Below are 27274 nucleotides of genomic sequence, written 5' to 3' on the forward strand. Positions count from 1 at the left end.
GAGGGGTCTATCAGGTTCTAGTGAGGCTGAGTTGCTTTCCTGAGGACTTTGACGTGGAGGACTGTGACTGATTTGGGTGGCTGCTTTTGTAGTTGTGTGGCAGTTTCTCACCATGGGCAAAGGAGCCTGCTTTTGACTTCCAATGTCTTCTCTTTTCCCCAGGATTTTGGAATCAACAGAACAGCTGTAGGGAGATTGCAAATGCATCTTTGGGAAGTCCTGAATCATCGTTTATTTACAATATGTACAAAGAGAATTTTATGCTATCCAGGATATGACATTTGGTGGGTGTGCATGAGGACTTATTTTTTAATTTGATGCACTATATGTGATGAAAAGGACCCAGCTACAAAGCCTGAAATCATTCAGAGGTTGGAGGAGAGACTCTCCGGTAAGCAGAAAGAAAAGGCAGGAGTGTGGATGAGATTGGTGGGGGACAGAGATCTAGGGCATAAACGTTAATATAATAATAATAATATTTTTTTATTTATACCCTGCCTCTGCCCTTCCTGGTTCAGAAAACTGGGCTCAGGGCGGCTAACAACAAATTTAAAATACTTAATTGATGTAACAAAAAACAGCATAAAATTCACTATAAAACGTGAATAACAATAAATTCAGAATTCAAAATCAATTTAAGGGGGAAATCCATCCAATAAGCATTAGATGATCACCAGGTCTAGCTGGCTAAATTAGTCCTATTTGGGCCAGCGAGGAGACCGGGGAGAATTAGCTGTGGGATCCCAGAGCGGGTAATCTTCATAAAAAGGGGAGGGGGAGAGAAGGAAGGGGAATAAAAGATCAGGCTAAGTTCAGATTGAAAGTCAGGTGGAATAGCTTTGTCTTACAGGCCCTGCAGAAGGAAGTTAAATCCTGCAGGGCCCTGGTCTCATGGGACAGAGCATTCCACCAGGTCGGAGCCATCACTGAGAAGGCCCTGGCAGGTCAGCCATACTGAAGCAAACTCGGCAGAGAACAATGTGAGAAAGACAATTGCAATGGGTTTATTCCGAGCAGTTAAGGCTCTCCAAATGTATTCTATAATATTTTAATCCATGAAACCCACATTTGTATAAAGGTTTTAATTGTTCCTATCCCTTTTGTGTCTTCTGCAGGCACTGGAATCGCCCAACATGAGATCTTTCTCTCTGCTTTAAAAGTGTATTGTGGCATCATTGTGAGAGGCCAAAGTTGGCTTGGTTTATGCCTCCTCCTTCACACCCCGAAGGCAGCGCGATGGCCTCAGAGGCATCTTGGTTGTCTCTTCTTTGGGCCGGAATGGAAAGAGCTGCTGGGCAGCCACCTCAGGTAAGGGAAGGAGAATTGGGGAGGGCTGTTGTGTCATGCACACCCTTGCTCTGAGATGTTCTGGCATTCCCTTGTAATAATAATAATAATAATAATAATAATAATAATAATAATAATAATAAATTTATTATTTATACCCCGCCCATCTGGCTGGGCTTCCCCAGCCACTCTGGGCGGCTTCCAAAAGAATATTAAAATACTGTAATACATCAAACATTAAAAGCTTCCCGAAACAGGGCTGCCTTCAGATGTCTTCTAAAAGCCTGGTAGTTGTTGTTCTCTTTGGCATCTGGTGGGAGGGTGTTCCACAGGGCGGGTGCCACTACCGAGAAGGCCCTCTGCCTGGTTCCCTGGTACCACCTCCCCCCCCCCTTTAACAGAGTTGGGTTTTGGTGGGAATTTCTATAGCCTTTCTTCCATTCCTTCTGCCACCACATATCCTATCTGAATACTCCATTCCCAGCATAATGAAATATTATGCATGTGGTGGAATACAATTAATTTACTGAATACAAATGAATAACAATGGTTGCATGATTATGAGCGCTTTGCTTCAGACTGTGTTGTGGTTTTTTGGAAGTTTTTATTTATACTTTTCCAGTTTATACATTTCATTAGTTTCACAATCAATTTAACATTTCAAAGTTTGACTTCCTTCTCCCTCTTTCTGCGGTTCCTTAAATTAATTTTGTAAATATCTCCTGCATATCCAAATTCATTAATTTGCTCATTTACTTATCTACTTTACATATACAGTGGTGCCTCGCAAGACGAAAAGGATCCTTTCTGTGATTCTCTTCGTCTAGCGGTTTTTTCGTCTTGCGAAGCAAGCCCATTGACGGATTAGCGCTATTAGCGGCTTTTAGCGGCTTATTGGATCAGCTGGTTAGCGGCTTAGAAAAGGGGGGGGGGAGGGAAAAAACCCGCAGGAACTCGCAAGACATTTTCGTCTTGCGAAGCAAGCCCATAGGAGATTTGTTTTGTGAAGCACCTCCAAAATGGAAAACTCTTTCGTCTAGCGAGTTTTCCGTCTTGCGAGGCATTCGTCTTGCGGGGCACCACTGTATACTCTTATGAAACTGCAGGTTATTGCAATAATCCTGCCAATGTGTTTTATCTGTTTGCATTTTATCTGTAAATATTCAGTAAGCCATTTCCATTCTTTTATAAAAAGTTGGTTATCTTGATTTCTTATTCTTCCGGTATGTTTCGTCATTTCTGCATATTCCATAAGTTTTTGTATCCATCCTTCCTTTGCTGGGACTTCTACTTCGTTCCACTTTGGGGCAAGTAGCTACTACAGTGGTGCCTCGCAAGACGAAAAGAATTCGTTCCGCGAGTTTTCGTCTTGCGATGTTTTTCGTCTTGCGAAGCACGGTCCGTCGCAACTGCGCCTCTTCAAGCGGCTTTAAAAAAAAAAAGCGCAAGACGTTTTCGTCTTGCAAAGCAAGCCCATAGGGAAATTCGTCTAGCGAAGCAACGCAAAACCGAAAAACCCTTTCGTCTAGCGAGTTTTTCGTCTTGTGAGGCATTCGTCTTGCGGGGCACCACTGTACAGCTTTGTTTCAGACTTTTGCTATCTTAATGCAGATGCAACTACTAAAATGCTGAAGCCTTACTGTTAAATTAGCTCTGCTTCACATCCACCAGCAAGTCTCTCAACACCATCTCCCAAACTCCACTCTCAACAACTCTCTGCTTGACTCTGAACTGAACTGCAGACAGTCTCACCATCAGCGCTCAAACTCCCTTTCAAACTCATATCCAATTGCCAGTCACTACCAATATTCCAAACTCACTCACTTCCCCTATCTGTTTAGTGAAGTTTTTAATGTTTGATGTTTTATTGTGTTTTTAATAATCAGTTGGGAGTGGATTGGAAGGCCTGGCCAGATGGGCGGGGTATAAGTAATAAATTATTGTTATTATTATTATTATTACATCTCCCTAACATTTTGTTTGATTCCTCTAATGTATTGGAAGCCTCCCAGAGTGGCTGCTGAAATCCAGCCCAATGGACGTGGCATAAACAAATAATAATTATTATCAATGTACTTCCCTCTGCTTTTACCTTAATGAGTATTAATGCCTGTGCATAAAATATTATGTGCAAAAACCCAGAACCTCACAAGGGACCAGGGACGCGGACTTATAAAAAATATTGGGGGGGGGGGGCCGGGAAAGCTCATGAATAATAAATAAGCTCATGAATATGCAAATAAAGTGGCGCCGCCTCCTCGTGAGCGAATAGGGGAGAGCGTGCTGCGCCTATTAATCAGCTCCGGAACAGCTGATATGCGGGAAACGTGGGGCTAGCCGGAGAAGAGAGGGCGAGCCCCCTCCGCTCCAGCCCTAAATAGGCTGGCTGGCTGGGAGGTGTGGCCGGTCGGGATTCCCCTGTTCTCGCGGGGGGTGAAACCGCCAGGAGGAAGGAAATTCCCCCCGGCAGTGCCTTGGCAGTGGCGGTGGTGCTGCGAAGCAGCGAGGCAGGAGCCCCCGCCCCCGGGGATTCCCTAATCTCGCGGGGGACGGCCGGGGCTCTCCGACTAGGGCGCGCGGCTGGCTGGCTGGCTGGCGAGGGAGCAGGTGGGGAGGAGGCGGGGGACGGCGGCTGCGCTCTGCTGGAAGGGCGCCCGAGATTATTGGGGGGGCTGAGCCCCCCCAAAAAATTTTTGGAGGGGGCTCGAGCCCCCTCAGGCCCCATGGAGTCGGCGCCTATGCAAGGGACTCTGAATTAACACTCCTTTTTCTCTCTCTGTTTGCACTGCAAAATCTCAAAGTCACCTAGTGGTCAGTAAATGGAACCACACATAGAGCAACATTAACTGTCTCCTCTTTTCAAACTGGGATAATTGAGCAGTTTTGGTCATTTGTGTTTCATTTTTATTCCAGGCATTCTTGGCGTTTGAGGAGGTGGCTGTGTTTTTCACGGAGGAGGAGTGGGCCCTTCTGAATGCCAGCCAAAGAGCTCTGCACAGGGATGTCATGGTGGAGAATTATGAGATGGTGGCCTCTCTAGGTAAGGGCACTTCCTTCATGGATAGATGTTGAAGGTATGAATTCATTGTGCTTCTTGCAGCCTCACAATATGGGGGAGTTAGAGCAGTAAAATAACGAGATAAAACAACAGGACGCAGCACTAGAGGAAGCACTAAAAGAACTTAAAAAGTAAAACGGAGGAAAGGGATAAAAACAAGTTGGTTACAGAGCAAAAACTTGCCTTCAAATGAGCCTTAGAGCTGAAGACCCTCCTTCCCAGCCCAGGCAGCCTTTCCTATCTCGTCTCCTCGGACAGGGGAATGGTTTTATCGGGTTCTCTCACATAAACAGAGGAGGGACTTTTTCACAGTCACAGGCAGCAGCCTATTTTATTTCCTTTTCTGCGTATACTGTAATGTTTTACCGTTGCTATGGCCATTGGCTAATGCGAATAAAGTTTTATCTATCTATCTGCTTAGAGATTTTATTTACAATCACATACTACAGTTTTAACTCGGAAGTCGAACACTCTGTTCAACTTCTGAAACGTTCAACTTCCAAAGCATGGCTTCTGATTGACTGCTGGAAGCTCCTGCAGCCAATTGGAAGCCGCGGAAGCCCCGTCAGATATTCCGCTTCCAAAAGAACATTCAAAAACTGGAACACTCCCAGTTTTTTATCGTTCGGGAGCCGGAACGTCCGACTCCCAAGGTGTTCGGGAGCTGAGGTACGACTGTAGACTAATTTTGTTTAAAAACTTTATATTTGCAGCTTTGGCTGGTTGGCCAACTTCAGTCCCTCTTTCATAGAGGTGAATTTGTCACTGTGCTTCATTTTCTAGTAGCCTCCAGATTGAACTACCATATTTTTCGCCCTATAGGACGCACCGGCCCATAGGACGCACCTAGTTTTTTGGGGGGGAAATCAAGGGAAAAATTTTTATTTCCCCCCCAGGTTTGCGCAGCCACCCCCAAGCTAGAAGAGGGAGACGGAGCACTCCGTCTCCCTCTTCTGCCTTCAGGGACAGCTTGCCGCGCTGTCCCGCTTGTTTCTCCCCCCCCCCAAGCCTCCAGATCAGGTCGGGGAATAGCGGGATGGCGACGCTCCGCCATCCCGCTATCCACCGAGCTTATGGGGCTGGCAGGGGGGAAGAAGCAAGCTTGCTTCTCCCCCCCCCCCGCCAGCCTCCAGATCAGGTCGGGGAATAGCGGGGTGGCGGCGCTGCGCCTCCCCACTGTCCCCCAGCTTTTGGGCTGCAGGCTGCTGCCCGCAAGCCTTGCGAGCCCGCAGGACATCCCGCCGGGCTTGCAAGACTTGCGGATAGCTTCCTAAAGCCTGGAGAGCGAGAGGTGTCAGTGCGCACCGACCCCTCTCGCTCTCCAGGCTTCTGCGAAAGCCTGCATTCGCCCCATAGGACGCACACACATTTCCCCTTCATTTTTGGAGGGGAAAAAGTGCGTCCTATAGGGCGAAAAATACGGTATTTCAATGTACATTACCTGGGACTGCCTGTTATGAGACCATTGGAATACTTTAGCCAGTTCAAAATGCCAGCAACCCAATAATTGGCTGGCTTCCAGTGTGGTGTAGTGGTTAAGAACGGTGGACTCGTAATCTGGTGAACCGGGTTCGCTTCCCTGCTCCTCCACATGCAGCTGCTGGGTGACCTTGGGCTAGTCACGCTTCTCTGAAGTCTCTCAGCCTCACTCATCTCACAGAGCGTTTGTCGTGGGGGAGGGAGGGAAAGGAGGTTGTTGGCCACTTTGAGACTCCTTATTGTAGTGATAAAGCGGGATATCAAATCCAAACTCCTCTTCTTCTTTTTCATTTGGAACATGCATAATCCCTGTTTCAAAGCAGCTGCACCGGGTGTTGCCAGTTCATTTCTGGGCCCAGGTCAAGGTGCTTACATTAGTGTTTAAAGCCCTAAGTAACTTGAGCCTAAAATATTTGAAAGTTGGTGTCCTTCCATAAGGGCCATGTCAGGTGTTAAGATTTGCAGAGGGGGTCCTCCTGGTATTTCTGCTGCCATCGGTATTGTGGAAAGAAGACTTTCTTTGTGGCAGTTGTGGAACGCTCTCCCCACAAGTCATGCCTCTATCATCTTTAGTGTAGAGTTTTCACCCGTTGTCTTTTGTAGAACCCCACTCCCTTTATGACCTTTATGGTTGAGCTCGGTTTAGAATTGTAGCTGCCTACCTGTGTTCTGGAAGCTACCAGCATGAGTTTGACCAAACTGCGGGAGGCAGTGGAAGACAGGAGTGCCTGGCGTGCTCTGGTCCAGGGGGTCACGAAGAGTCGGACACGACTTAAACGACTAAACCACAACAACCTGTTTTTGAGCATATTATATTGTTGTAACTGAGCCTGGAACATTATGATGAAGTGCAGGCAAGGAACCAGTATATAAAGCACCTTTTCAGTTGTTTGACTTGGAACAGGTGGATGTTTTGTGGTCGAAAAGTAACTAGTATTTTTTGTTCCCTTGAAAGAATTAGACCTCCGCTCCTGCTGGGGAGAATATCCATTTATCCAGGATCTCAAAGAAGGAGAGACATCAACAGGTAGCTCTGCCTAGATGTGTTGTGGGGCCCTTTTTGGTCTGGGAATTGAAGGATTTCCCCATTTTGGAGTAATATCCCAGGCAAATTGACCCAGCAAGCTGTGATGCCTCCTCCTGGACATCTTTCCAGGGGGATTTGACAGATTCATTGAGGATAAGACTGTCAGTGGCTACTACCTATGTCGGCTAGGTGCTACTTCTTGAAACAGGGAAAGCCATATGGCCCTTGAAACTCTTCCCAGGTCCCATCACCTCTCAAGGAACCCCATTGTCTCTACAGGCCATCACGAAAATGTCACTTGCCATTTTTAATCAATATGTTGCATGAGACCCATTGAAAGTGCACTGATGGCAAGCATTTTCTGCTAGCTTAAAATACCGTATTTTTCGCCCTATAGGATGCACTTTTCCCCCTCCAAAAATGAAGGGGAAATGTGTGTGCGTCCTATGGGGCGAATGCAGGCTTTCGCTGAAGCCTGGAGAGCGAGAGACATCGGTGCCCACCAACCCCTCTCGCTCTCCAGGCTTCAGGAAGCTATCCGCAAGCCTAGGGAGCCCAGCGGGAGTTCCCGCCGGGCTCCCGAGGCTTGCGGATAGCAGCCTGCATCCCAAAGCCTGGGGCATGCTGAGGAGCGCGCCCCAGGCTTCGGGCAGATATCCGCAAGCCTGGGGAGCCTGGCGGGAATTCCCACCGGGCTCCCAAGGCTTGTGGATAGCAGCCTGTTCTGGGGGCTGGGGTCGGGGGAAGCTCGGGCTTCCCCCACCCCAGCCCCGCACCTGGGGGGGAAATATATTTTTTTTCTTTATCCCCCCCCCCAAAAAAAACTAGGTGCGCCTATGGGGCGGTGCGCCCTATAGGGCGAAAAATACGGTAAATATTACAAACTTAGGGAAGAATATACCTATGGGAAATGTGATTGACCTGGAAGTAAGCGACAGAAGTAGAAACTGGCACTAAAGTACCAGTCTAAAGTTGGCACCTTTGTTACTGTTGAGTTTCTGAATGGGGAATTGAAAGGAAAATGGTGGAAAAAGAGACTTCTGTGCCTGGTGACAAAAAGTGGGGTATGAACCCTAAAAGAAATTTTATTTGATTGCCTTAGACCAGGGATGTCCAACACCCAGGAGACTGCAATCTACTCAGAGAATAGATAGATAGATAATTTATTACGGTTGGAGACCAGCTTATAAAACATACTTGGGGGTACAATCCTAGAAGGAAAACAAACATTTAAAACAATGTACAACAATAAATTTAAAATTTATAAATGCGATAAGCGTATCGACACTTAAAACTTTAAGATAAGCTGCCACAGAGAGATGACCCAGAGTCACCCATGGAACCGAGTTTGGGGATTTTCTTAACGAACTAGTTTGAGTCGGGGGATGTTCTGCGCCTACAGATCTGTACACAGAATCTGGCGACCATCTGGGTCATCTTATGATCTTTGCCTAACAGGAAAAGGTCAAATTTTTGCTTTTCGGGAGGTCAGCGAACCTCACCGGCAGGGGATCAATGGTCTCACTACGTGCCTCTTCATAAAAGGGTCATCTAAGGAACAAGTGCTCTGGGCTTCCTATATCCCCCAATGAACAGGCGCAAAGTCTCTGAGCATAAGGGACTTTTTTAAAGGATCCTTCCAGGACCGGCGAGGGCAGAGCCGAGCTTCTGGCGAGTGTAAAAGCCCTTCTTGCATTTTTGGATACGAGAACGAAGAGACATGCTGCCGGTTCGGCTATATTTCTCTTGATTTCTCCAATTTTATAGTTGGGGCACCTTGAGCAGTCCTGTTGACTCTCGGTGTTTATGATTCTTTACTCACAGAATAAAAAACTGGCAGTGATCTACCACTTTTTTGGGGGGTCGGGTTTTAGGTCTAAGTTGTTGAGCTTTTTTTATGGAGGGGATTTGAAAATGTTGAACTTGGAGAAAGGGGGAAATTCACTCACCAAAAGATTGCTGAGGAAACAATCAGCCTCAGTGAAAACGCCGTCTTCTGGTATAGCAATCATGTGCGAATGGAGGGTGGGGCCAGGTGCTCTTTTGACACCACAAATGAAAGGGAGCCCGTGATTGACCGTGATCTACCAAAACCTCCCAGGACTCGGCAAGTAGATTATGATCAACCTGTTGGACATCCCTGCCTTAGACTAACACATTCAGAAGGCAACCTCGGTTCCAGCTTTGGATAGTCAAAGGAGGGGTTGTCCATGTGTGAAGATGCTAAAATTGGAGAAGCAGCTACTTGGGTTTTATTATGGTGGTGATGATTTTATTATTTGTACCCCGCCCATCTGACTGGGTTGCCCCAGCCACTCTGTGCGGCTTCCAATGTATATAAAAACGAAACGTTGCACATTAAAAAGCCATTGATTCCAAAGGAAGTCCTTTGTTTCTGCCTTGAAATTCAAATGCTGTTTCCTTTTGTCTATCTCCACACAAACAGATTATGGGCAGAGCAACTGGAATTATACAGAGCTCTCTGAGGTGCCGTTGGGAAGAGCGAAGAGTGAATCACAGAAAGAGATGTTTTTAGATCTTAGAGAACTCAAAAAGGATGAAGGAAACCTGTCGGAGAACGAAGAAAAGAAATGCTCTACTTCTCTGGTCATTGATGCCCATGAACGCCCAATCTCACAGGAGGATCACAATGAAAACAGCAGGAAATTACGTCCACTGTGTGGAGAGATATTTCGATATGAATCACAATTAAATATACATTACAAAATCCACACAGGGGTGAACACATTTAAACCAATAGAGTGTGAAAAGACCGTGCCCAGTAGCTTACCAAAATATCAAAATACCCACACGGCAGACAAAGCATTTAAGTGCATGGAGTGTGGAAAGAGCTTCAGTCAAAGAGGTAACCTTATTCGTCATCAAATGACACATTCAGGAGAGAAACCATTTGAATGCAGAGAGTGTGGGAAGAGGTTCAGTCAGAGCAGTCACCTTACTGCACATCACAGAACACACACCGGGGAGAAGCCATTTAAATGCATGGAGTGCGGGAAGAGCTTCCGGTTGAGCAGTCTCCTTACTTTACATCACAGAACGCACACAGGGGAGAAACCGTTTAAATGCATGGCGTGTGGGAAGAGCTTCGTTGTGAGATCGTGCCTCACGTTACATGAAAGAGCCCACACAGGGCAGAAATCATTTAAATGCATGGAGTGCGGGAAGAGCTTCAGTCAGAGTAGTAACCTTATTCGTCATCAGATAACACATTCCGGAGAGAAACCGTTTAACTGCATGGTGTGTGGAAAGAAATTCAGCCAGAGCAGCCACCTTACTGCACATCATAGAACCCACACAGGGGAGAAACCCTTTCAGTGCGTAGTGTGTGGAAAGAATTTCCGTTGGAGCAGTCTCTTGACTTTACATCAGAGAGCTCACACAGGGGAGAAGCCATTTAAATGTACTGGGTGTGAAAAGCGCTTCACTGTGAGATCTTGCCTTACTTTACATGAAAGGACCCACACAGGACAGAAATCATTTAAATGTCTGGAGTGCGGGAAGAGCTTCAGTCAGAGTGGTCACCTTATTCGGCATCAGATAACACATTCCAGAGAAAAACCATTTAAATGTGTGGAGTGTGGCAGTACCTTTACTCGGCATTCTCAACTTATCCGTCATCAAAGAACACACACAGGAGAGAAACCATTTCAGTGTGTGGAGTGTGGAAAGAGTTTCTGCTTCAGCAGTCACCTTACTCAACATCTGAGAACCCACTCAGGGGAGAAACCGTTCCAGTGTGCAGAGTGTGGAAAGAGCTTCAGTTTTAGCAGTCACCTCACTCGACATCATCGAACCCACACTGGAGAGAAGCCATTTCAATGCATGGAGTGTGGAAAGAGCTTCAGTGAGAGCATTAACCTTACTGTACATCTGAGAACCCACACAGGGGAGAAACCGTTGAAATGCACAGAGTGTGGAAAGAGTTTTAGTCACAGCAATAGCCTTGCTACACATAAGAGAATCCACACTGGCGAGAAGCCATTTCGATGCACGGAGTGTGGAAAGAGCTTTAGCCACCTTGCTGGCCTTCATGCACATAAGATAACACACACCGGGGAGAAACCATTTCAGTGCATGGAGTGTGGGAAGAGGTTCAGCTCCAGCAGCCACCTGACTCGACATCTTCGAACACACTCGGGGGAGAAACCGTTTCCCTGCATGGAGTGTGGAAAGAGCTTCAGTCAGAGCAGTCAGCTTAGTACACATCAGAGAACACACACAGGAGAGAAACCCTTTAAATGCACGGAGTGCGGAAAGCGCTTCAGTGCAAAGAGTATCCTTACTAAGCATCAGAGAAGCCACACAGGGGAGAAACCATTCAAATGCATGGAGTGTGGAAAGAATTTCAGCCGGAGCAGCAACCTTACTAGACATTATAGGACACACACCAGAGTGATGACAGGGAGGCATTTAAAATAGCTTCAGCTGATATATCAAGGGATATATGCCAGTGGGGGATAGGTGTTTAACACTTCTGGGTTATGGGAAAGTTTTGCCAGACATCTACGGGGCATCACTGCCCTCCTCCAGCCTCTCTTGCGGTGATGGGAGAATTGCAAGCGTGTGGAGGGTGATCATACATGTAGTGGCTGACACACGTGGTACAAACACACCAACAGCTCCAGCATATGAATGGAATGCTTAACACGGAGACAATAAGCGCCACTCAGTCATCTTAACATGAACAGTGATCCTGGAGATGATCATTTTTAAAGGACTGTTCCTCATGATTTCATTTTTTTTATCACATTGCTTAAGGCAAGCGTGAGGAGTGTGTGGTTCACCAGATATTACCAGACGACTAACCATTGGCCGTAAGGACTGAGGCTGATGGGAATTTTGACATTCAGAAAGCCGTAGGTTTCCTGCCAGTGACTTAACAGATCCTTGAAAGTGGATGCATAGAGTTAGGAGCTGTGGCCTAATTTGGTGGTTGGCAACAGAGTTTGGGTAAAGACTGGGCAAGACTGCCTGGGCTGCGATTGAGGGATGGCGAGAGGCAGGGGACCCGGCAGCCTTCAGTGATGAACTTCACCTCTTTCCTAGCACCCCATCATTATGGTAGCCTCTGGCATTCTGCGGCACCAAGCAAGACTGTGTTAAGAAAGGGAGGACTAAGGTGTCAGTATATTGTATGGGGAAAGGTATGAGATTTTGAAGAGAGCAAAAAAGCCCCTTTTTTCATCTTGACGTTCTTCATGATTTTACACTGGGTTGGGATTCTAGACTGATCCCTGACTGAGCTCAGACTTCACACACACAGTGTTTTATCTTAGATTATCATGGATGTGATTTCTCCTAACCTGTAGCAGCTTGTTCCCTAGAACGTGATACTGTTAGGACAGCTGGAAAAGCAGGAAGCTTTAACTAAGGAGCTTTTTGAGTTTACGTGCACCAAGGTAGGTTTAAGGCATGGTTAAGTCTATAGTTATTTTTAATCTTGCATGCTAAAATTCTTGTGTGCAATATTGTTTACTCATAGAGTTGTAGTCTAACTTTTTTATGTACAGTGCGCTTTTGATTTACTATTGATATTCTTGATGGACTATGTTTGCTCCTTTCATAAACAAATGCATTCTCTGGTCTTCTGATGATGTACTTAAGGGAGGGAGCCGGTGTTTGTCCACAGGCAGCTTTCTGGGTCATGTGGCCAGCCAGGACTAAACCGCTTCTGGCGCAACAGAACACAGTGACGGAAACCAGAGTGCACGGAAACGCTGTTTACCTTCCCGTCGAAGCGGTACCTATTTATCTACTTGCACTGGCGTGCTTTCAAACTGCTAGGTTGGCAGGAGCTGGGACAGAGCAACGGGAGCTCACTCCATCGCAGGGATTTGAACCATCAACCTTCTGATCGGCAAGCCCAAGAGGCTCAGTGGTTTCAACCACAGCATCACCCGAGGTAAACAGTCCTTGGCCAGACATATCAATGGTGTGACTCACTGGAAGGCAACTTCCAGTGTGCGGAATTTCTAGGGATAACAAATCCATTTTGCCAGATTGTCAGTTACCTTCCATTGTACATTGTGTGTATCTGAAGAAGTGTGCATACACACAAAAGCTCATACCAATAACAAACCTAGTTGGTCTCTAAGGTGCTACTGGAAGGAATTTTATTTTTTATTTTGTTCCTCTATTGTACACATGGTGGTCTTATGCTGAGAGGTCAGTCTAACAGGGTCATCCATATCCTACACCAGGAAGGGGTTTCTACATACTGAGGGTGGGGGAAATGATTCCCCAAGTTGTACAACAGTTCAAATACATCCTCAAGCACTGTATAAAGCCCTGCATGGCAGAGGGACCAGATTGATCAAAGGATCACCGGCTTCCACATAGTCTTGCCTGCAACTTGCAATCCAGCTCCCAGGACCGTTTCAGGGTCTATCAATAAACATGACTGGAAGGTAAATGGACACAGCAGGGCCTTTTCTGTAGCGGCTTCACAACGATGGAATGCAATTGTTCAGATGAGGCTGGCCCTGCCTTTCAGATATATAAATCTCTTCCAAAAGTGTTTAATTCGTTTTTTTCTTCAAAAAACTTTTTTTGAGCCTATGAATGGGAGCAGGTAGCTCACACAAGGCTTTGCTTCATAGCAACTATTACAGCTTAGATTAAAAAAATTAAGCAGAAGACCTCCCATATAGCAAGGGTTCAGAATGATATATAACATGGCAAAAGCATAAATGAGATAAGCTGTAGAGACATTCGGTTAAATTTGCCGATTCTGTAGATTTTCCTGTAAGGAGCTTAAGGGGAAAAAATGATTCTTTTTTTAAGCACACCAGTTCTGAAGAAACAGAAATAAATTTAACTTGTTCCAAAGGCAGCTCAACCAGTGACCCTTTCAAAGAGGGCAAGCTATTCGGGGAGGGACTGAAAAACCCCATGGTAGAGACTAGAGGCAAAAAGATGTTTCCACATAAAAGGATTGAAAGAAGGAGTCAGAAGGGGCTCTTGTTCCTCCTTTCATCCCTACAAGGATCCTTCCACAACACAGATTCAAAGGGCTATAAGCCTTCCTGGGAATGAGGCAAGGTATCTCAAACAGAAACAAGTGTAGCCAGAACTCCATCTTCAAGCATCATCCTCTTCTTTGGTGATCACTCGTAGCCGAGTCAGATTGTCTTCCATGAACACAGTTTTAGGAGTGAGTCCGTAAGTGACTGTGGAGGCCAGTTCTGGATCCACACATCCTTCCACAGTGGGGACATAGGTTTCCAGGCAGGAGTTCTGATCACGATGAGGGTTTGCCAAATGTGCCTTCCTCTTAGCACATTTCTCCCCTTTCGTCCTGAGTTTGAGCGTCTTCAGAGCCTATGACAACTTTGGTAAAGGCTGTTCTCCAACTAGAGTGCTCATAGGCAAGTGTTTCCCAGTTGTCAGTGTTTATACTACATTTTTAAAGATTTGCCTTGAGAGAGTCTTTAAACCTTTTGTTGACCACCAGCATTACGCTTTCCATTTTTAGTGCAGATCTGGCTGCTACCTTGTTCTCTTTATGGTTCCATATGTTGGGGAAATGGAGGGCTATCTGAGGTCCTAAGATGGTCAATTCATACCTGAACCAAATGGATTCCTTGAAGACCATCCCAGAGGGTCTCAGGCCTGTAACTTTCCCTCCTTGGATCTGACTGGGTTTCCCTCCACATTCACCCAGCCCATCACACATTTCTGTGTTTTGTATACCAGGGCAGGCCTTTCCAGAACAAATGCCTCCCCTGTGGATTGGCTCTAAACCCCAGGATGTTCTCAAATGTGCTGGTAGCTTTGGTGGCCCATCTAAGGAAGAAAGCCACCTATTCCCGCGTACCTGGACAATATCTTGATCCACTCAGACTCTCTCCAATAGGCCAAGAGCAACGTAGCAGAGACCCTAGACTGTCTGCAGTCACATTTTCATGGTGAGCATGGAAACAAGCCGTCTGGCCCTTGTCCCCATCTTCAGAGTGGTGGGGAGAAGACCCAGGTAACGCCTGAGCAGTCAGCCTGACATCAATACCCAGAAAAGTCCTAGAACAGATAATTCAGCTATCCGTCAGTGAGCACTTAGAATAGGGACTAATGTGTGGTTCTGCATTTAGGCAGAAATAACCAGCTTCATAAATATGAGCCAGGGGACACCTCACTTTCCAGGAGTACAAGGGGAAAGGATTTAGGAGTATTACTAGAGCACAAGCTTAACATGAGTCAACAGTGTGATGCAGGAGCAAAAAAATCTAATGCTATTCTAGGCTGCATCAACAGAAGTCTACTGTTCTGATCAAGGTAAGTGATAGTACGCTCTCTTGTGCCTTGCTCAGACCACACCTGGAGTACTGTGTCCAGTTCTGGGCACCACAATTTAAGGAGGATGTCGACAAGCTCAAATACCTTGGAGAGTAGGACGCAAAGCAATGGGTTCAAATTACAAGGAAGGAGATTCTGACAGCATTAGTAAGAACTTTCTGGCAGTAAGAACTGTTTGACAGTGGAACAGACTACCTCATAAGGCGGTAGACTCTTCACTAGAGGTTTTTAAACAGAGATTGTATGGCCACCTGCCAGGGATTATTTAGCTGAGATTCCTGCATTTCAGGGGGTTGGACTATATGAACTTTGGGGGACCGTCCAACTCTACAATTCTTATGATCAGGGAGTTATTGCAAACCTGTTTTTCTCTGTCTCTGTCCCTTGAGTCACCCAGATTGTCCAGGAGATTTCAGAGGAGGTGGACCTCCTTAACCTCAATAATTATATCAAAATAATGGTGATTTGTTTACGTGCTCCAGGGATTCCCCCCAAAATGGCCTTTGAGACCAATAGCATAAACATCAGAATCACAGGCAGGGATGAGGTTACTTCTTGTAACAAGCCTGAAAGAAGTGGGAGGCTACTTATGGTTATCCTTGCGTTCGAAGCAGCTGCTGCACTGAAATCACTGCAGTCTGGAGGCAACTTTTGCAGGCAGAGCCAAGATGATCTTGCTGCTGCTGCTGCTCCTGCTAATGCCCAGCGGAGCAAATGGGATGCTGAAAGCCAAATGTCCAGTGGAGGTCTTCAGGCAAAAGGATGCGCTGAATTATTACAGGCCAGGAGACCACCTCATTGGTGGCATCATCGCTCCGAAAATTGCTAAATTCGAACCATATGTACTTTCCTGGCCACCCACGACTAAGATTGGGAGGTAAGTGACCTGCCCATCTCCTTCCTTTGTCCCTCTGTTGGGAGTGAGATTTAGAACTTGAGAAGAGCCCGCTGGATCAGGCCAGTGGTCCCTCCAGTCCAGCATCTTCATCCCACAGTGGCCATGCTGGCAGGATTGGTGCACAAGAGCATGCTCCCCTACTGTGATTTCCAGCAACAATAGCGAGAAAGCCAAAATCCAGAGGGCAGCTGAGAGTTTTGGGGATGCAATGTGACCTAAGAGCAAGCAGAGAAAGAGAGCCATGTTGGATCTCTGCTTGAATCCAAGGCTGTGGCTTTGGGGTGTTAATGCTGTGAAGCCCTCCATCGTAGGCTCGGGTTCTATATTTGTGTAAATAAACCCTTTATCCTAAAGACACCACAGTCCCTGCAGTAGTTCATTCCCAAAAGGAAAGACGAACCCTGGGTAACCCCTAAAATCTCACATAGCTGAAGATGTGTTTCCCAGAGGAGAGCCAGTGAGTGAGGTGTGCCAGAGTTGAAATGGAGGGGGAGTGCAGCTTGAGAAAATTGGAGCCGTGGCTAAGCCAGCAGCTTGACAGAGCAGACCCGCTGCTGGTGGAGTGGGTGAGAAGTCTCAGTGGGGAGGAGAGCTCGACTCCCTGCAAGATAAGGGCCCTGCTGGATGAGATGAGCTACAGGGGGTTTGACGTGAGCCAGGAGCCCAGCTGCAAGGCACCTAGATGATAGGGGTGGCCAGAGAAATCCAGGGTGTGGCTGGGCAGCTGAGGGGCTTGGACAGCAAAGAGAGGGCAGACAGAGAGGTGCAGAGGAGCTTCTACTGTGGAAAAAGGGGTGCAGGAGGGAAGTGCCTCAGTGGAGGGCAAACAGCAGGATGGAGAAGAGCTGCTGCTGCTAGATCTCTTCCGGTGGGTGGGGTCAGGGGAACAGCTGACTCCTGCCGAATTGGGTGAGAGAAAACCCTTCAATGATTTCCCCCCTTGGGTGCTCCAAGATGACCTTGTGGGGTGAGGACCAGTCCCTGTACTGGGTGCAGGTCTTAAGCAAGCCCCAGCAGCCAGGGTCATCCAGGATTCCATAAGTTTGGGGACCAAGAGCCATTGGGGAGATTATCTACCTCTATCAAAGAGACATTGGGAGTAAGTCAAGAGTGGAATTTCTGGCTAGTAACTTGGGTGGATGGTCTCTGCCAGATGAAGACTTGTGGAAGTACTTTGATTTGGAGTTTGGGGAAGGGGTGAAGTGGACTGGCTCTGGGGCAGTAAGAGGGGGAAAGGTGAAGGCGACCAGCAGTGTGCCAGAGAGACTCACTCGGACTGGAATGTGATTTTGATGCCTCTGTTCCACAACCACATGGCAGGCCAACGGGATATTGAAGGGCTCCCAAAAGACTGAACCTATGATTTTAGCCCTGAAATCACTGTTGATCTACTTGAACTGAGAACCCTGTGAAATGCCAAGACAAAGAGCCATGCAGGCAACAAACTGCCATGGTGTTGGGGTTTGTGCTTTTGGCACCTGTTTATTTACTTTCTGCAGGGATCCTTCCTGCAAGTTTTGGCCATGGTGTATGAAATGCTGTTGATTTGTGCTTTTTGCATGTTTTTGTGGGAATGGGTTGATGGTTTTTAGGAACTGTTCAGATAAGTGTGTGTGTGTGTGTGTGTGTGTGTGTGTGTGTGTGTGTGTGTTTGAAAGCTGCTCTGTGCTGCAGGAGCACAAGAATGAGCAAGGCCTTTGGTTAACGCAGCTCAGGTGCCGAGGTTTGCATCCTGGCTGAAACATGTCAGGAACTCATCATATTTGGGCTGCCCAATGTGAGTGGGTAAGCTGCTCTGTGATGCAGAACTGTAGCTAGGGAGTGTTCGCCAATGAGAAAGAGCCTGCTTGGCAGGGGGTTGGACTCGATGGCCCTTGTGGTCTCTTCCAACTCTATGATTCTATGCTTGAAGCTAAGTTGGGTTAAAAGTCTAACTGTGTTCTACTTCACTGTCTTGTCTTTCTAGAAGGAAGCTGCATTTTGCCGTTTGGTTGCACATATGGGGACAGGTTTCTGGTTCTGGGGTGGGGTAGTGCTAGGAGCTTGTGGGTGCCAGATCCCTGTAATTCTTAGATTCAGCAAGTGTTAGAATTCAGTCAAGGCTCCTCTAATCCTTGGAATCAGCAAGTGTTCAAATCGAATCAAGGCTTTTAATATTTGAAGTGTAAGGAGGACAAACGAAGGGCTCTGTGGGAGACAGTAAATGGGTGGGGTCTCTCCCTCAGCTCACCCTTCCCCAACTCACAGATAGTGAGAAGGACAAAAGTCAGAGGGAAGCTGAGAGTGTTGAGAAAGGGAGATACCACAATCACAGCTATGTGGTAGGACTCGAACCAATGGCTTCAAGTAACAATTAAGGATTCTGAATCTCCTTTATTGCGTGCTTGTGAGCTTATCTTTGGGGCACCTGCACTGCTGGCACAGAATTCGCCTTGTGCTCTTAGAAATATAAGGGGAAGGAGAATGGCTGCCTGAGACCACTCTTTGCTTGCAGCTGGAAATTGTGGCAGATCCTGTCGTTTTTGTTTGCCACCCAGGAGATCAACCAGGACCCCGGGCTCTTACCCAACGTCACCCTGGGCTACAACATCTACGAGACCTATTTCAACAAGAGTATGACCACCGATGCCACACTTGACCTGCTGGCTGGTGGAGAAAGCCATATTCCGAACTACAATTGCAGAGGGCAGAATAACCTGCTGGCAGTTGTTGAAGCGGCTTATTCTGAAATCTCCAAACTGATTTCAACCATGCTGAGCATCTACAAAATCCCACAGGTAGATTAGAGATGGGAGGCCAGCTAATTAAAATTCTTATTTGTGGTCACTTCTGGCAAAAAAGGCGGGGGGGGGGAGATCCAAAAAAAGACCAATGGACGGCAGTAGCCTTTAAAGCAATTTGGATCTGATTTGAAAAAGACCTCTTCCTTTTTCTCCCTTTTGTTATGTTAAATTCTATATAACCTGGTTGGCCACATGTACCAGTGCTGTGCTATGCTATCATAGAATCATAGAGTTGAAAGAGACCACAAGGGCCATCGAGTCCAACCCCCTGCCAAGCAGGAAACACCATCAGAGCACTCCTGACATATGGTTGTCAAGCCTCTGCTTAAAGACCTCCAAAGTAGGAGACTCCACCACACTCCTTGGCAGCAAATTCCACTGTCAAACAGCTCTTACTGTCAGGAAGTTCTTCCTAATGTTTAGGTGGAATCTTCTTTCTTGTAGTTTGGATCCATTGCTCCGTGTCCGCTTCTCTGGAGCAGCAGAAAACAACCTTTCTCCCTCCTCTATGTGACATCCTTTTATATATTTGAACATGGCTATCATATCACCCCTTAACCTCCTCTTCTCCAGGCTAAACATGCCCAGCTCCCTTAGCCATTCCTCATAAGGCATCGTTTCCAGGCCTTTGACCATTTTGGTAGCCCTCCTCTGGACACGTTCCAGTTTATCTATAAACCATTTTCTAACTGAGATGGATCCAAATGGTCGTTTATTCCAAATTTGTTCCCAGGGTTATTCCTCTAATTCTTCTCCAAAACCGATTAGTGTAGAGGTCTCTGTGTTCATATAATCCCACTCTTTCCCACCTAGCAAATGAGTCTGATTTAGGTGCTGTGCGAAAGGAAGAACGAGAGAATGTGGATCCAAGCTGAGATAGAGATGAGAGTTGAACCAGTGATCCACATAGCCAAGGCTCCTTTTATGTTTTCCTGAAAATAAAACACAAATCCTTTTCTTACTAGGTCAGTGTTGGCTTCGCCACTCACGTCCTTAGCGACAAAACCCACTTCCCTTTCGTCTACACAATGGCCCCAAATGAGGAAACTCAGTACTGGGGGATTGTCAAGTTGCTCCTGCATTTCGGATGGACATGGGTTGGCCTCTTCGCTCCAGACAACGACAATGGAGAGACTTTTATGAACGCCGTCAGGCCGCTGATGACCAGTAGTGGGATTTGTGTGGCCTTCTCGGAAAGAGTCCTTCACGTGACCCTATCCGAAATGTTGTCACAGAGTGAACCACCTGCCATGTGGAGACGAGCCAACGTATTTGTTTACTATGGGGATTCCGAACACCAGTTTGGTCCCATCCTCATGATACAGCGCATTCTTGGAAAGGTGTACGCAGGGGGGAAAACCTGGATCACAACAGATATCCAGGGCATCAGTTCAATATTGTTTTCTGAGACCCAGGACTTCCTGCTCATCCATGGTGCTTTGTCCTTTGTAATGAAGACCAAACAAAGGGGGGCGCACAAGCACTATCAACCAGACTTATTTGCTTCTCTGCGGTTTTGGCAGAAAGCGTTCAACTGTTCGTGTTCAACGGATGAGTTGCCTGTGAGAGGCTGGACAAGATGCACGGAGAAGGAGGAACTGGAGACTCTGCTCAAAAAGGATCCTGATGAAACCATGTCTCGTGAGAGCTACAGCATTTATTACAGCGTCCAAGCCTTGGCTCAGGCCTTAGATACTGCATATTCCTTCAGATCCAAGTGGTCAGTGGTTGGTGGAGGAGACAAGTGGAGCCTTCAAAGGCTACAACCATGGCAGGTATTTCCATTCTCCTTTTGCTACAAATTGCAATCCATTGTCCAGTCCTGGAGTCCTGATCCAGAATCATAGTTGTGCTTAGCCTCCTCCTCCTCCTCCTCTTCCTCCTCCTCCATAAAGATGTGTAATCGTATTGCCATGAATTTGTAGGTCCTAGACCCACCTAAATTCCTGAGTTTAGTAGGTGTTATAATGTTTGGAATCCCTGCGAAGGGGTGAGCTCCTGTTGCTCGGTCCCTGCTCCTGCCAACCTAGCATTTTGAAAGCACGTCAAAGTGCAGTTAGATAAATAGGTACCGCTCTGGCGGGAAGGTAAACGGCGTTTCCGTGCGCTGCTCTGGTTCACCAGAAGCAGCTTAGTCATGCTGGCCACATGACTTGGAAGCTGCCTGAGGACAAACACCAGCTCCCTCGGCCTATAGAGTGAGATGAGCGCCGCAACCCCAGAGTCGTCCGCACCTGGACCTAACGGTCAGGGGTACCTTTACCTTTATAATGTATGGAAGTGAGAGCTGGACCATAAAGAAGGCTGATCACCAGAGAATTGATGCTTTTGAATTCTGGTGCTGGAGGAGACTCTTGAGAGTCACATGGACTGCAAGAAGATCAAACCTCTCCATTCTTAAGGAAGTCAGCCCTGAGTGTTCACTGGAAGGATAGATCCTGAAGCTGAGGCTCCAATACTTTGGCCACCTCATGAAAAGAGAAGACTCCCTGGAAAAGACTCTGATGTTGGGAAAGATTGAGGGCACAAGGAGGACGACAGAGGACGAGATGGTTGGACAGTGTTCTCGAAGCTACCAGCATGAGTTTGACCAAACTGCGGGAGGCAGTGGAATACAGGAGTGCGCTCTGGTACATGGGGTCATGAAGAGTCGGACACGACTAAACAACTAAACAACAAATAATTTTTCTTTGGCTCATTGCTCCACACACGTCTATCCTCCCTTTGGGTGTAATTTGCTCAAACACACACTACGCACAAGCACTATTAGGAAGTTTGCACACAATCCCACCGTTATCATATGGAGTTGTCGTGCTTTCTGAACGCTGGCGCTTTCTCTGCCGTTCCAGTTCCACACTTTCTTGAAAAAACCCCAGCCTTCAAATTCTTCCATGGGAGAGTTTTATTTTGATGAGAACGGGGAGATTCTGGCCAACTTCAACCTCGTGAACTGGGTCCTGTTCCCCAATCAAACTCACGCCAGAGTGAAAATTGGGAGCGTCGAGAGACAGGCATCCTCCAATGTCAAGTTTACCATCAACCCAGAAGCCATTGTGTGGCCGTTGCAGTTTAACAAGGTATTTAAAAAAAAAAAAACGATTTTCAGTTTTATACATTTCAATAATTTTACAATTGTCATAGCATTTCAAAACTCGACTTCCTTTCCTCTCTTTCTGCTATTCCTTAAATCTATTTTTTAATATTTTCTGGATATTCCAAATTAACTTAATTTGCTCATTTATTCATCTACTGTAAATATAAACTCGTATAAAACTGCAGGTTATTACAATAATCCCGCCTATGTTCTTATCTGTTTACTGTTTATTAAATAAGCCATTTCCACTCTTTTATGAAAAGATTGTTATCTTTTTCCCCGCGGCAAGTTTCGCCATTTCTGCATATTCTGAAAGTTTTCGTAGCCTTTCTTCTTTCGCTGGGACTACTTCTTCTTTCCATTTTTGGGCAAGTAACATTCTTGCTGCTGTAGTCGCATACACGAATACATTTCTATACAGTTTGGGTTGTTCTGTCCCTATAATTCCCTAAAGGAAAGCTTCTGGGTTGTTTTTTTTAACAAACTTTATTCCAAACATCTTTTTCAATTCATTCTGTATCATTTCCCAGTAAGCTTTAATCTTACTTCAAGACTACCACATATGATAAAAAGAACCTTCTTTCTCTTTACATTTCCAACACTTGTTTGATTTTGATTTATACATTTTTGCCAATTTACTCGGTGTTAGATACCATCATTATAACATTTTTTAATATACCATATTTTTTGCTCTATAAGACTCACTTTTTCCCTCCTAAAAAGTAAGGGGAAATGTGTGTGTGTCTTATGGAGCAAATGCAGGCTGTGCAGCTATCCCAGAAGCCAGAACAGCAAGAGGGATTGCTGCTTTCACTGCGCAGTGACCCCTCTTGCTGTTCTGGCTTCTGAGATTCAGAATATTTTTTTTCTTGTTTTCCTCCTCCAAAAACTAGGTGCGTCTTGTGGTCTGGTGCGTCTTATAGAGCGAAAAATACGGTAATTTCCCTTTAAACCATAGCATGCTGTAAATTTTACAGTGGTGCCTCACAAGACGAAATTAATTCGTTCCGCGAGTTTTGTCGTCTTGCGATTTTTTTCGTCTTGCGAAGCACGGTGTCGGGAAAGTTTTGGAAAAGCTTCAAAAATCACCAAAGTCTTTAAAAACCTCAAAAAAGGCTACTATGTACACTGCGTTCTATGAGTTGCTCCTCGAAGTCAAGTCGCAACTGTATTAACGGTATTAAGAAAAAGGAAACAAACTTGCAAGACGTTTCCGTCTTGCGAAGCAAGCCCATAGGGAAAATCGTCTTGCGAAGCAGCTCAAAAAACAAAAAACCCTTTCGTCTAGCGAGTTTTTTGTCTTGCGAGGCATTCGTCTTGCGAGGTACCACTGTATATCCATATTCCACAATCGTTTGCATGCTTCCATGGGAGTCTAACAAGCTAGAAGCTTTCCTAAGAACCTGCCTTATGCTGTGTCAGGGGTTCAGGAGCAGAGGCACAGGAAAGGGAGGAAACAGAGAGCGAGGGGGAGGAATCCGAAGGTAATATGAGCGACGACAGCGGACCGAGATCTCCGAGTCTTTCCAGTGAGTCGGAAGATTCTCAGAAAGGGGCGCCAGTGGTCAGAGCAAGGGGGGCGCCTAGGGGGACACCCCAGGAAGAAGGGACCAGAGGGGGTTCAGAGGGCAGCAGTTGGAAATCGGGACCTGCGTCCCCACCAGAGCGCAGCACGGGGGAGGAGTCCCAGGTATCGGGATCTGGCGGCTCTCCGCAAGAGGGAGGACAGGAGTTAGGATTGGCCACACCTCCATCGGGGAGCGAGGAAACGGTCAAGAGGAAGGTTGAAGGCTGCGCGCGCGCGCCAAGTTCAAATGCACAGGAAGGCGGCACAGTAAGCAGCCCGGATAGAGAGCCAGGTCCTAAAGCCCGCCGCAAAGAGGGAGAAGAGTCCGGGGGGGGTCAGCGTCAGAAGAGTCCAGGAAGGAAGAGACCACGGGGGGTAGAGGGACCCAGAGGAGAAAGGAAAGAAGGAAGAGGTGGAGCAAGGCGAGAGTATTAAGTTGGTGTACAGGGGGCGGAGACTCAGACGGAGCTTCGCCGGTCTAGCTTCTAAGACGTAGAGCTGCGCGCTGCGGCTTTGAAATGGAAACTGTAACTCAATAAAGACTTTTGTACAGTACTGCCGGCTAGCATGGTCCTCTGTGAGCTGGGACCTGGAAGCGGCTCTGACATGCTGAGTCAAGTCCCTCAAACACAGTATTATCTATTCTACACTAACTGGCCGTGACTCAGCAGAATTCCAGGCAATGCATGCTGCCAGCCCTACCAGGAGCTTCCTGCAGGGATTGAACCCGTGACCTTCTGCATGCAAGGCACCTGCTCTTCCACTGAGCTACAGGAAATGCTTTGCGTCGTTCCCTTGGTGTGACTTGGTTAAGTTCTGATAATTCCCTGTCTCTAAGTTTTGGGCCCCTACTAACCCTAACCTTTGGTGGGTGAACTCCCCACTTCCTCTTTAGTGATTTTGACACTGCTCATTTCCTTGCCCTCTCCATTTAGACCACCCAGCCACCACAAACCACAGTATATAGGTGGGACACGGGTAGCGCTGTGGTCTAAACCGCGGAGCCTCTTGGGCTTGCCAGTTGGAAGGTCGGCGGTTCGAATCCCTGCGACGGAGTGAGCTCCTGTTGCTCTGTCCCAGCTCCTGCCAACCTAGCAGTTCAAAAGCATGCCGGTGCAAGTAGATAAATAGGTACCACTGCGATGGGAAGGTAAATGGCATTTCCGTACGCTCTACGGCTTCCGTCCCATTGCGCCAGAAGCAGTTTAGTCATGCTGGCCACAAGACCCGGAAAGCTGTCTGTGGTCAAACGCCAACTTCCTCACCTTGAAGCAAGATGAGCACTGCAACCCATCGTCACCTTTGACTGGACTTAACTGTCCAGGGGTCCTTTACCTTTTACCTTAGGGGTGTTTTTTGTTCAGGACCTTCTACTGATATGTTTAATTTCTGCTGATCATCAGTGCGTTTCTAGGTTGATTTTTCACAGTTACTGTTTGTTATTACTGTTATTCTAGAATTGAAATTTTGCTTATTTTTGCTATCATGTCTGGTTTCTTTCAGTCTTGCACTCTGCCTTTGGTATTATACACAAACACAGAGTTGCGCCCAACATCGGGGGGGGGGGGGGCACGGCTGGGTGTGATGTCATGCACATTGCCTATGATGACTGTTGCATTGGGAGATGCCTCCCATACCCTCCAGCATTTATCTGATGAGAATCGGGACGTCCCATTTCATAATGATAATTTTACTATTTATACCCCACATATCTGACTGGGTTGCCCCTGCCACTCTGGGCAGCTTCCAGCATATATAAAAACATAATAAAACATTAAACAATTAAAAAAACAAAACCTTCCCTATGCAGGATTACCTTCAGATGACTCGGGGGTCTGATAACTCCATACCCACCAACATTTCTCCAATGAAAATAGGGACGTCCTAAGGAAAGGCAGGACATCCTGGGATCAAATTTGAAGCCAGGACAGCTTCTCTAAATCAGGGACATCCCTGGAAAATAGGGGCCCTTGGAGAGTCTGGCATCTTTCTGATGTGACATTTGTATGCGTGGTTGCGCTTGTCAGCCCGGGGCGACTTCCTGCCCAGCCATGCCACGTCAGGGCAATATGTCACCAAGCCTCCTCTGCTCCTTCAAGATTGGAGGAGCTGAGCCCCACCCCAGAAGACATTGGGGAGGGCCCTGTAGAGGCCTCAGCCCCATAGAGTTAGCACACCTGATATTATGTATAGTTAAAGGTAAAGGGTAAAGGAACCCCCGACTCTGGGGTTGCGGCGCTCATCTCGCTTTATTGGCCGAGGGAGCCGGCGTACAGCTTCCGGGTCATGTGGCCAGCATGACTAAGCTGCTTCTGGCGAACCAGAGCAGCAAACGGAAATACGGGTTTACCGTCCTGCCGGAGCAGTACCTATTTATCTACTTGCACTACTTGTCAGCTTTCGAACTGTTAGGTTGGCAGGAGCAGGGACTGAGCAACGGGAGCTCACCCCATCACAGGGATTCGAACCAGCGACCTTCTGATCGGCAAGTCCTAGGCTCTGTGGTTTAACCCACAGCACCACCTGCATCCCATTATGTATATTATGTATAGTTAGGATATTTAATATTCCAGCCGAATATTAAAAACAATACAGTGATACCTCGGGTTACAGACGCTTCAGGTTACAGACGCCGCTAACCCAGAAATAGTACCTCAGGTTAAGAACTTTGCTTCATGATGAGAACAGAAATTGGGTGGCGGCAGCGGAAGGCCCCATTAGCTAAAGTGGTACCTCAAGTTAAAAACAGTTTCAGGTTAAGAACGGACCTCCAGAACAAATTAAGTTCTTAACCCGAGGTGCCACTATACAGCGTCAGACATTAAAAACTTCCCTAAACAGGGCTGCCTTCAGTTGTCTTTTAAAAGTAAAATAGTTGTTTATTTCCTTGACATCTGATGGGAGGGCGTTCCACAGGGCAGGCACCACTACCGAGAAGGCCCTCTGTTTCCCTGTAACCTCACTTCTCGCAATGAGGGAACCGCCAGAAGGCCCTCGGCACTGGTCCTCAGTGTCTGGGCTGAATGATCGGGGTGGAGATGCTCCTTCAGGTATACACATTTCTAAACCACATTAACAAATCCTATGGACACAAATACTCCTTAGGCTTCCCACTTAACGCTCCTTCTCTCTCTCTCTAGACTGTGCCCATTTCCAGGTGCACTGAAAGCTGCTACCCTGGGTTTGCCAAGGAGATCCAGGAAGGGCAGCCGGTCTGCTGTTACACTTGTGTTCAATGTACGGAGGGGACCATCTCCACTCAGGAAGGTGGGTGAACTCTTAAGAAGAAGAGTCTGTGTGGTGTAGAGGTTAGACTGCTGGATTCAAACCTGGGACACAAGGGTTCAGATCCCTGCTAAAAATAAGGCTCATTGGGTGACCGTGGGAGAATGTTAGCCGCTTTGAGACTCCTTCGGGTAGTGATAAAGCGGGATATCAAATCCAAACTCTTCCTCCTCTTCTTCTTCCTTTGCATGTTCCTGCTTTCAAAGGCATGTGCTAATCCTCATGATGCAAGAGACTCCTCTGTAATATGCCACGAATCTGTGATGGATGTGGGCAGAAAATCAGATAATGCAAAGGGTACATAATTTCAGAGAAATGTAATTGTGCCTAAGTCTCTGTAGGATGCAAGAAGAAGAGTTTGGATTTGATATCCCACCTTATCACTAACTGAAGGAGTCTCAAAGCGGCTAACATTCTCCTTTCCCTTCCTCCCCCACAACAAACACTGTGAGGTGAGTGGGGCTGAGAGACTTCAAAGAAGTG

At 46.9% G+C, this 27274-nt stretch overlaps 2 protein-coding genes across 7 annotated transcripts in view; both read left to right on the forward strand.

Moving 5' to 3' along the window:
* The window catches only part of LOC310701211 (uncharacterized protein), a 17887-nt gene extending 5431 nt beyond the window's left edge, over positions 1-12456 (forward strand). For 3 of the 5 annotated variants that reach the window (XM_083491727.1, XM_083491729.1, XM_083491730.1), the window contains 5 exons: positions 163-391; positions 1116-1308; positions 4201-4327; positions 6780-6851; positions 9298-12456. In XM_083491727.1, coding sequence (XP_083347853.1) covers positions 1204-1308; positions 4201-4327; positions 6780-6851; positions 9298-11291 — 2298 coding nt within the window. In that variant the 5' untranslated portion in view covers positions 163-391; positions 1116-1203 and the 3' untranslated portion in view covers positions 11292-12456. The remainder of the gene's footprint in view (positions 1-162; positions 392-1115; positions 1309-4200; positions 4328-6779; positions 6852-9297) is intronic. The other 2 variants (XM_083491731.1, XM_083491728.1) reach the window with 1 other exon arrangement.
* A 2478-nt stretch (positions 12457-14934) lies between these two features.
* On the forward strand, positions 14935-26958 carry LOC310701669 (vomeronasal type-2 receptor 26-like). Of its 2 annotated transcripts, XM_083492923.1 has the most exons (5): positions 14935-16041; positions 18600-18839; positions 19811-20620; positions 21695-21922; positions 26647-26958. In XM_083492923.1, exons 2-5 carry the CDS (start codon positions 18678-18680, stop codon positions 26779-26781), a joined length of 1335 nt encoding a protein of 444 aa, XP_083349049.1. In that variant the 5' UTR covers positions 14935-16041; positions 18600-18677; the 3' UTR covers positions 26782-26958. The 2 variants fall into 2 exon arrangements, with proteins under 2 accessions (XP_083349049.1, XP_083349050.1); XM_083492924.1 differs by lacking the exon at positions 14935-16041 and having other exon boundaries at positions 18072-18839; positions 20369-20620.
* Positions 26959-27274: the final 316 nt, after the last annotated feature.

The sequence above is a fragment of the Podarcis liolepis genome, assembly GCF_965112155.1.
Source record: "Podarcis liolepis genome assembly, chromosome: 2".
Classification (NCBI taxonomy): Eukaryota; Metazoa; Chordata; class Lepidosauria; order Squamata; family Lacertidae; genus Podarcis; species Podarcis liolepis.

Bases quoted from the DNA above. Each gene is read 5' to 3' on its own strand.
- LOC310701669 (XM_083492923.1), top strand. From the start codon at position 18,678: ATGACCACCGATGCCACACTTGACCTGCTGGCTGGTGGAGAAAGCCAT. The intron at 18,840-19,810 runs GTAGATTAGAGA...TTTTCTTACTAG, and splicing joins GCATCTACAAAATCCCACAG to GTCAGTGTTGGCTTCGCCAC. The intron at 21,923-26,646 runs GTATTTAAAAAA...CTCTCTCTCTAG, and splicing joins GGCCGTTGCAGTTTAACAAG to ACTGTGCCCATTTCCAGGTG.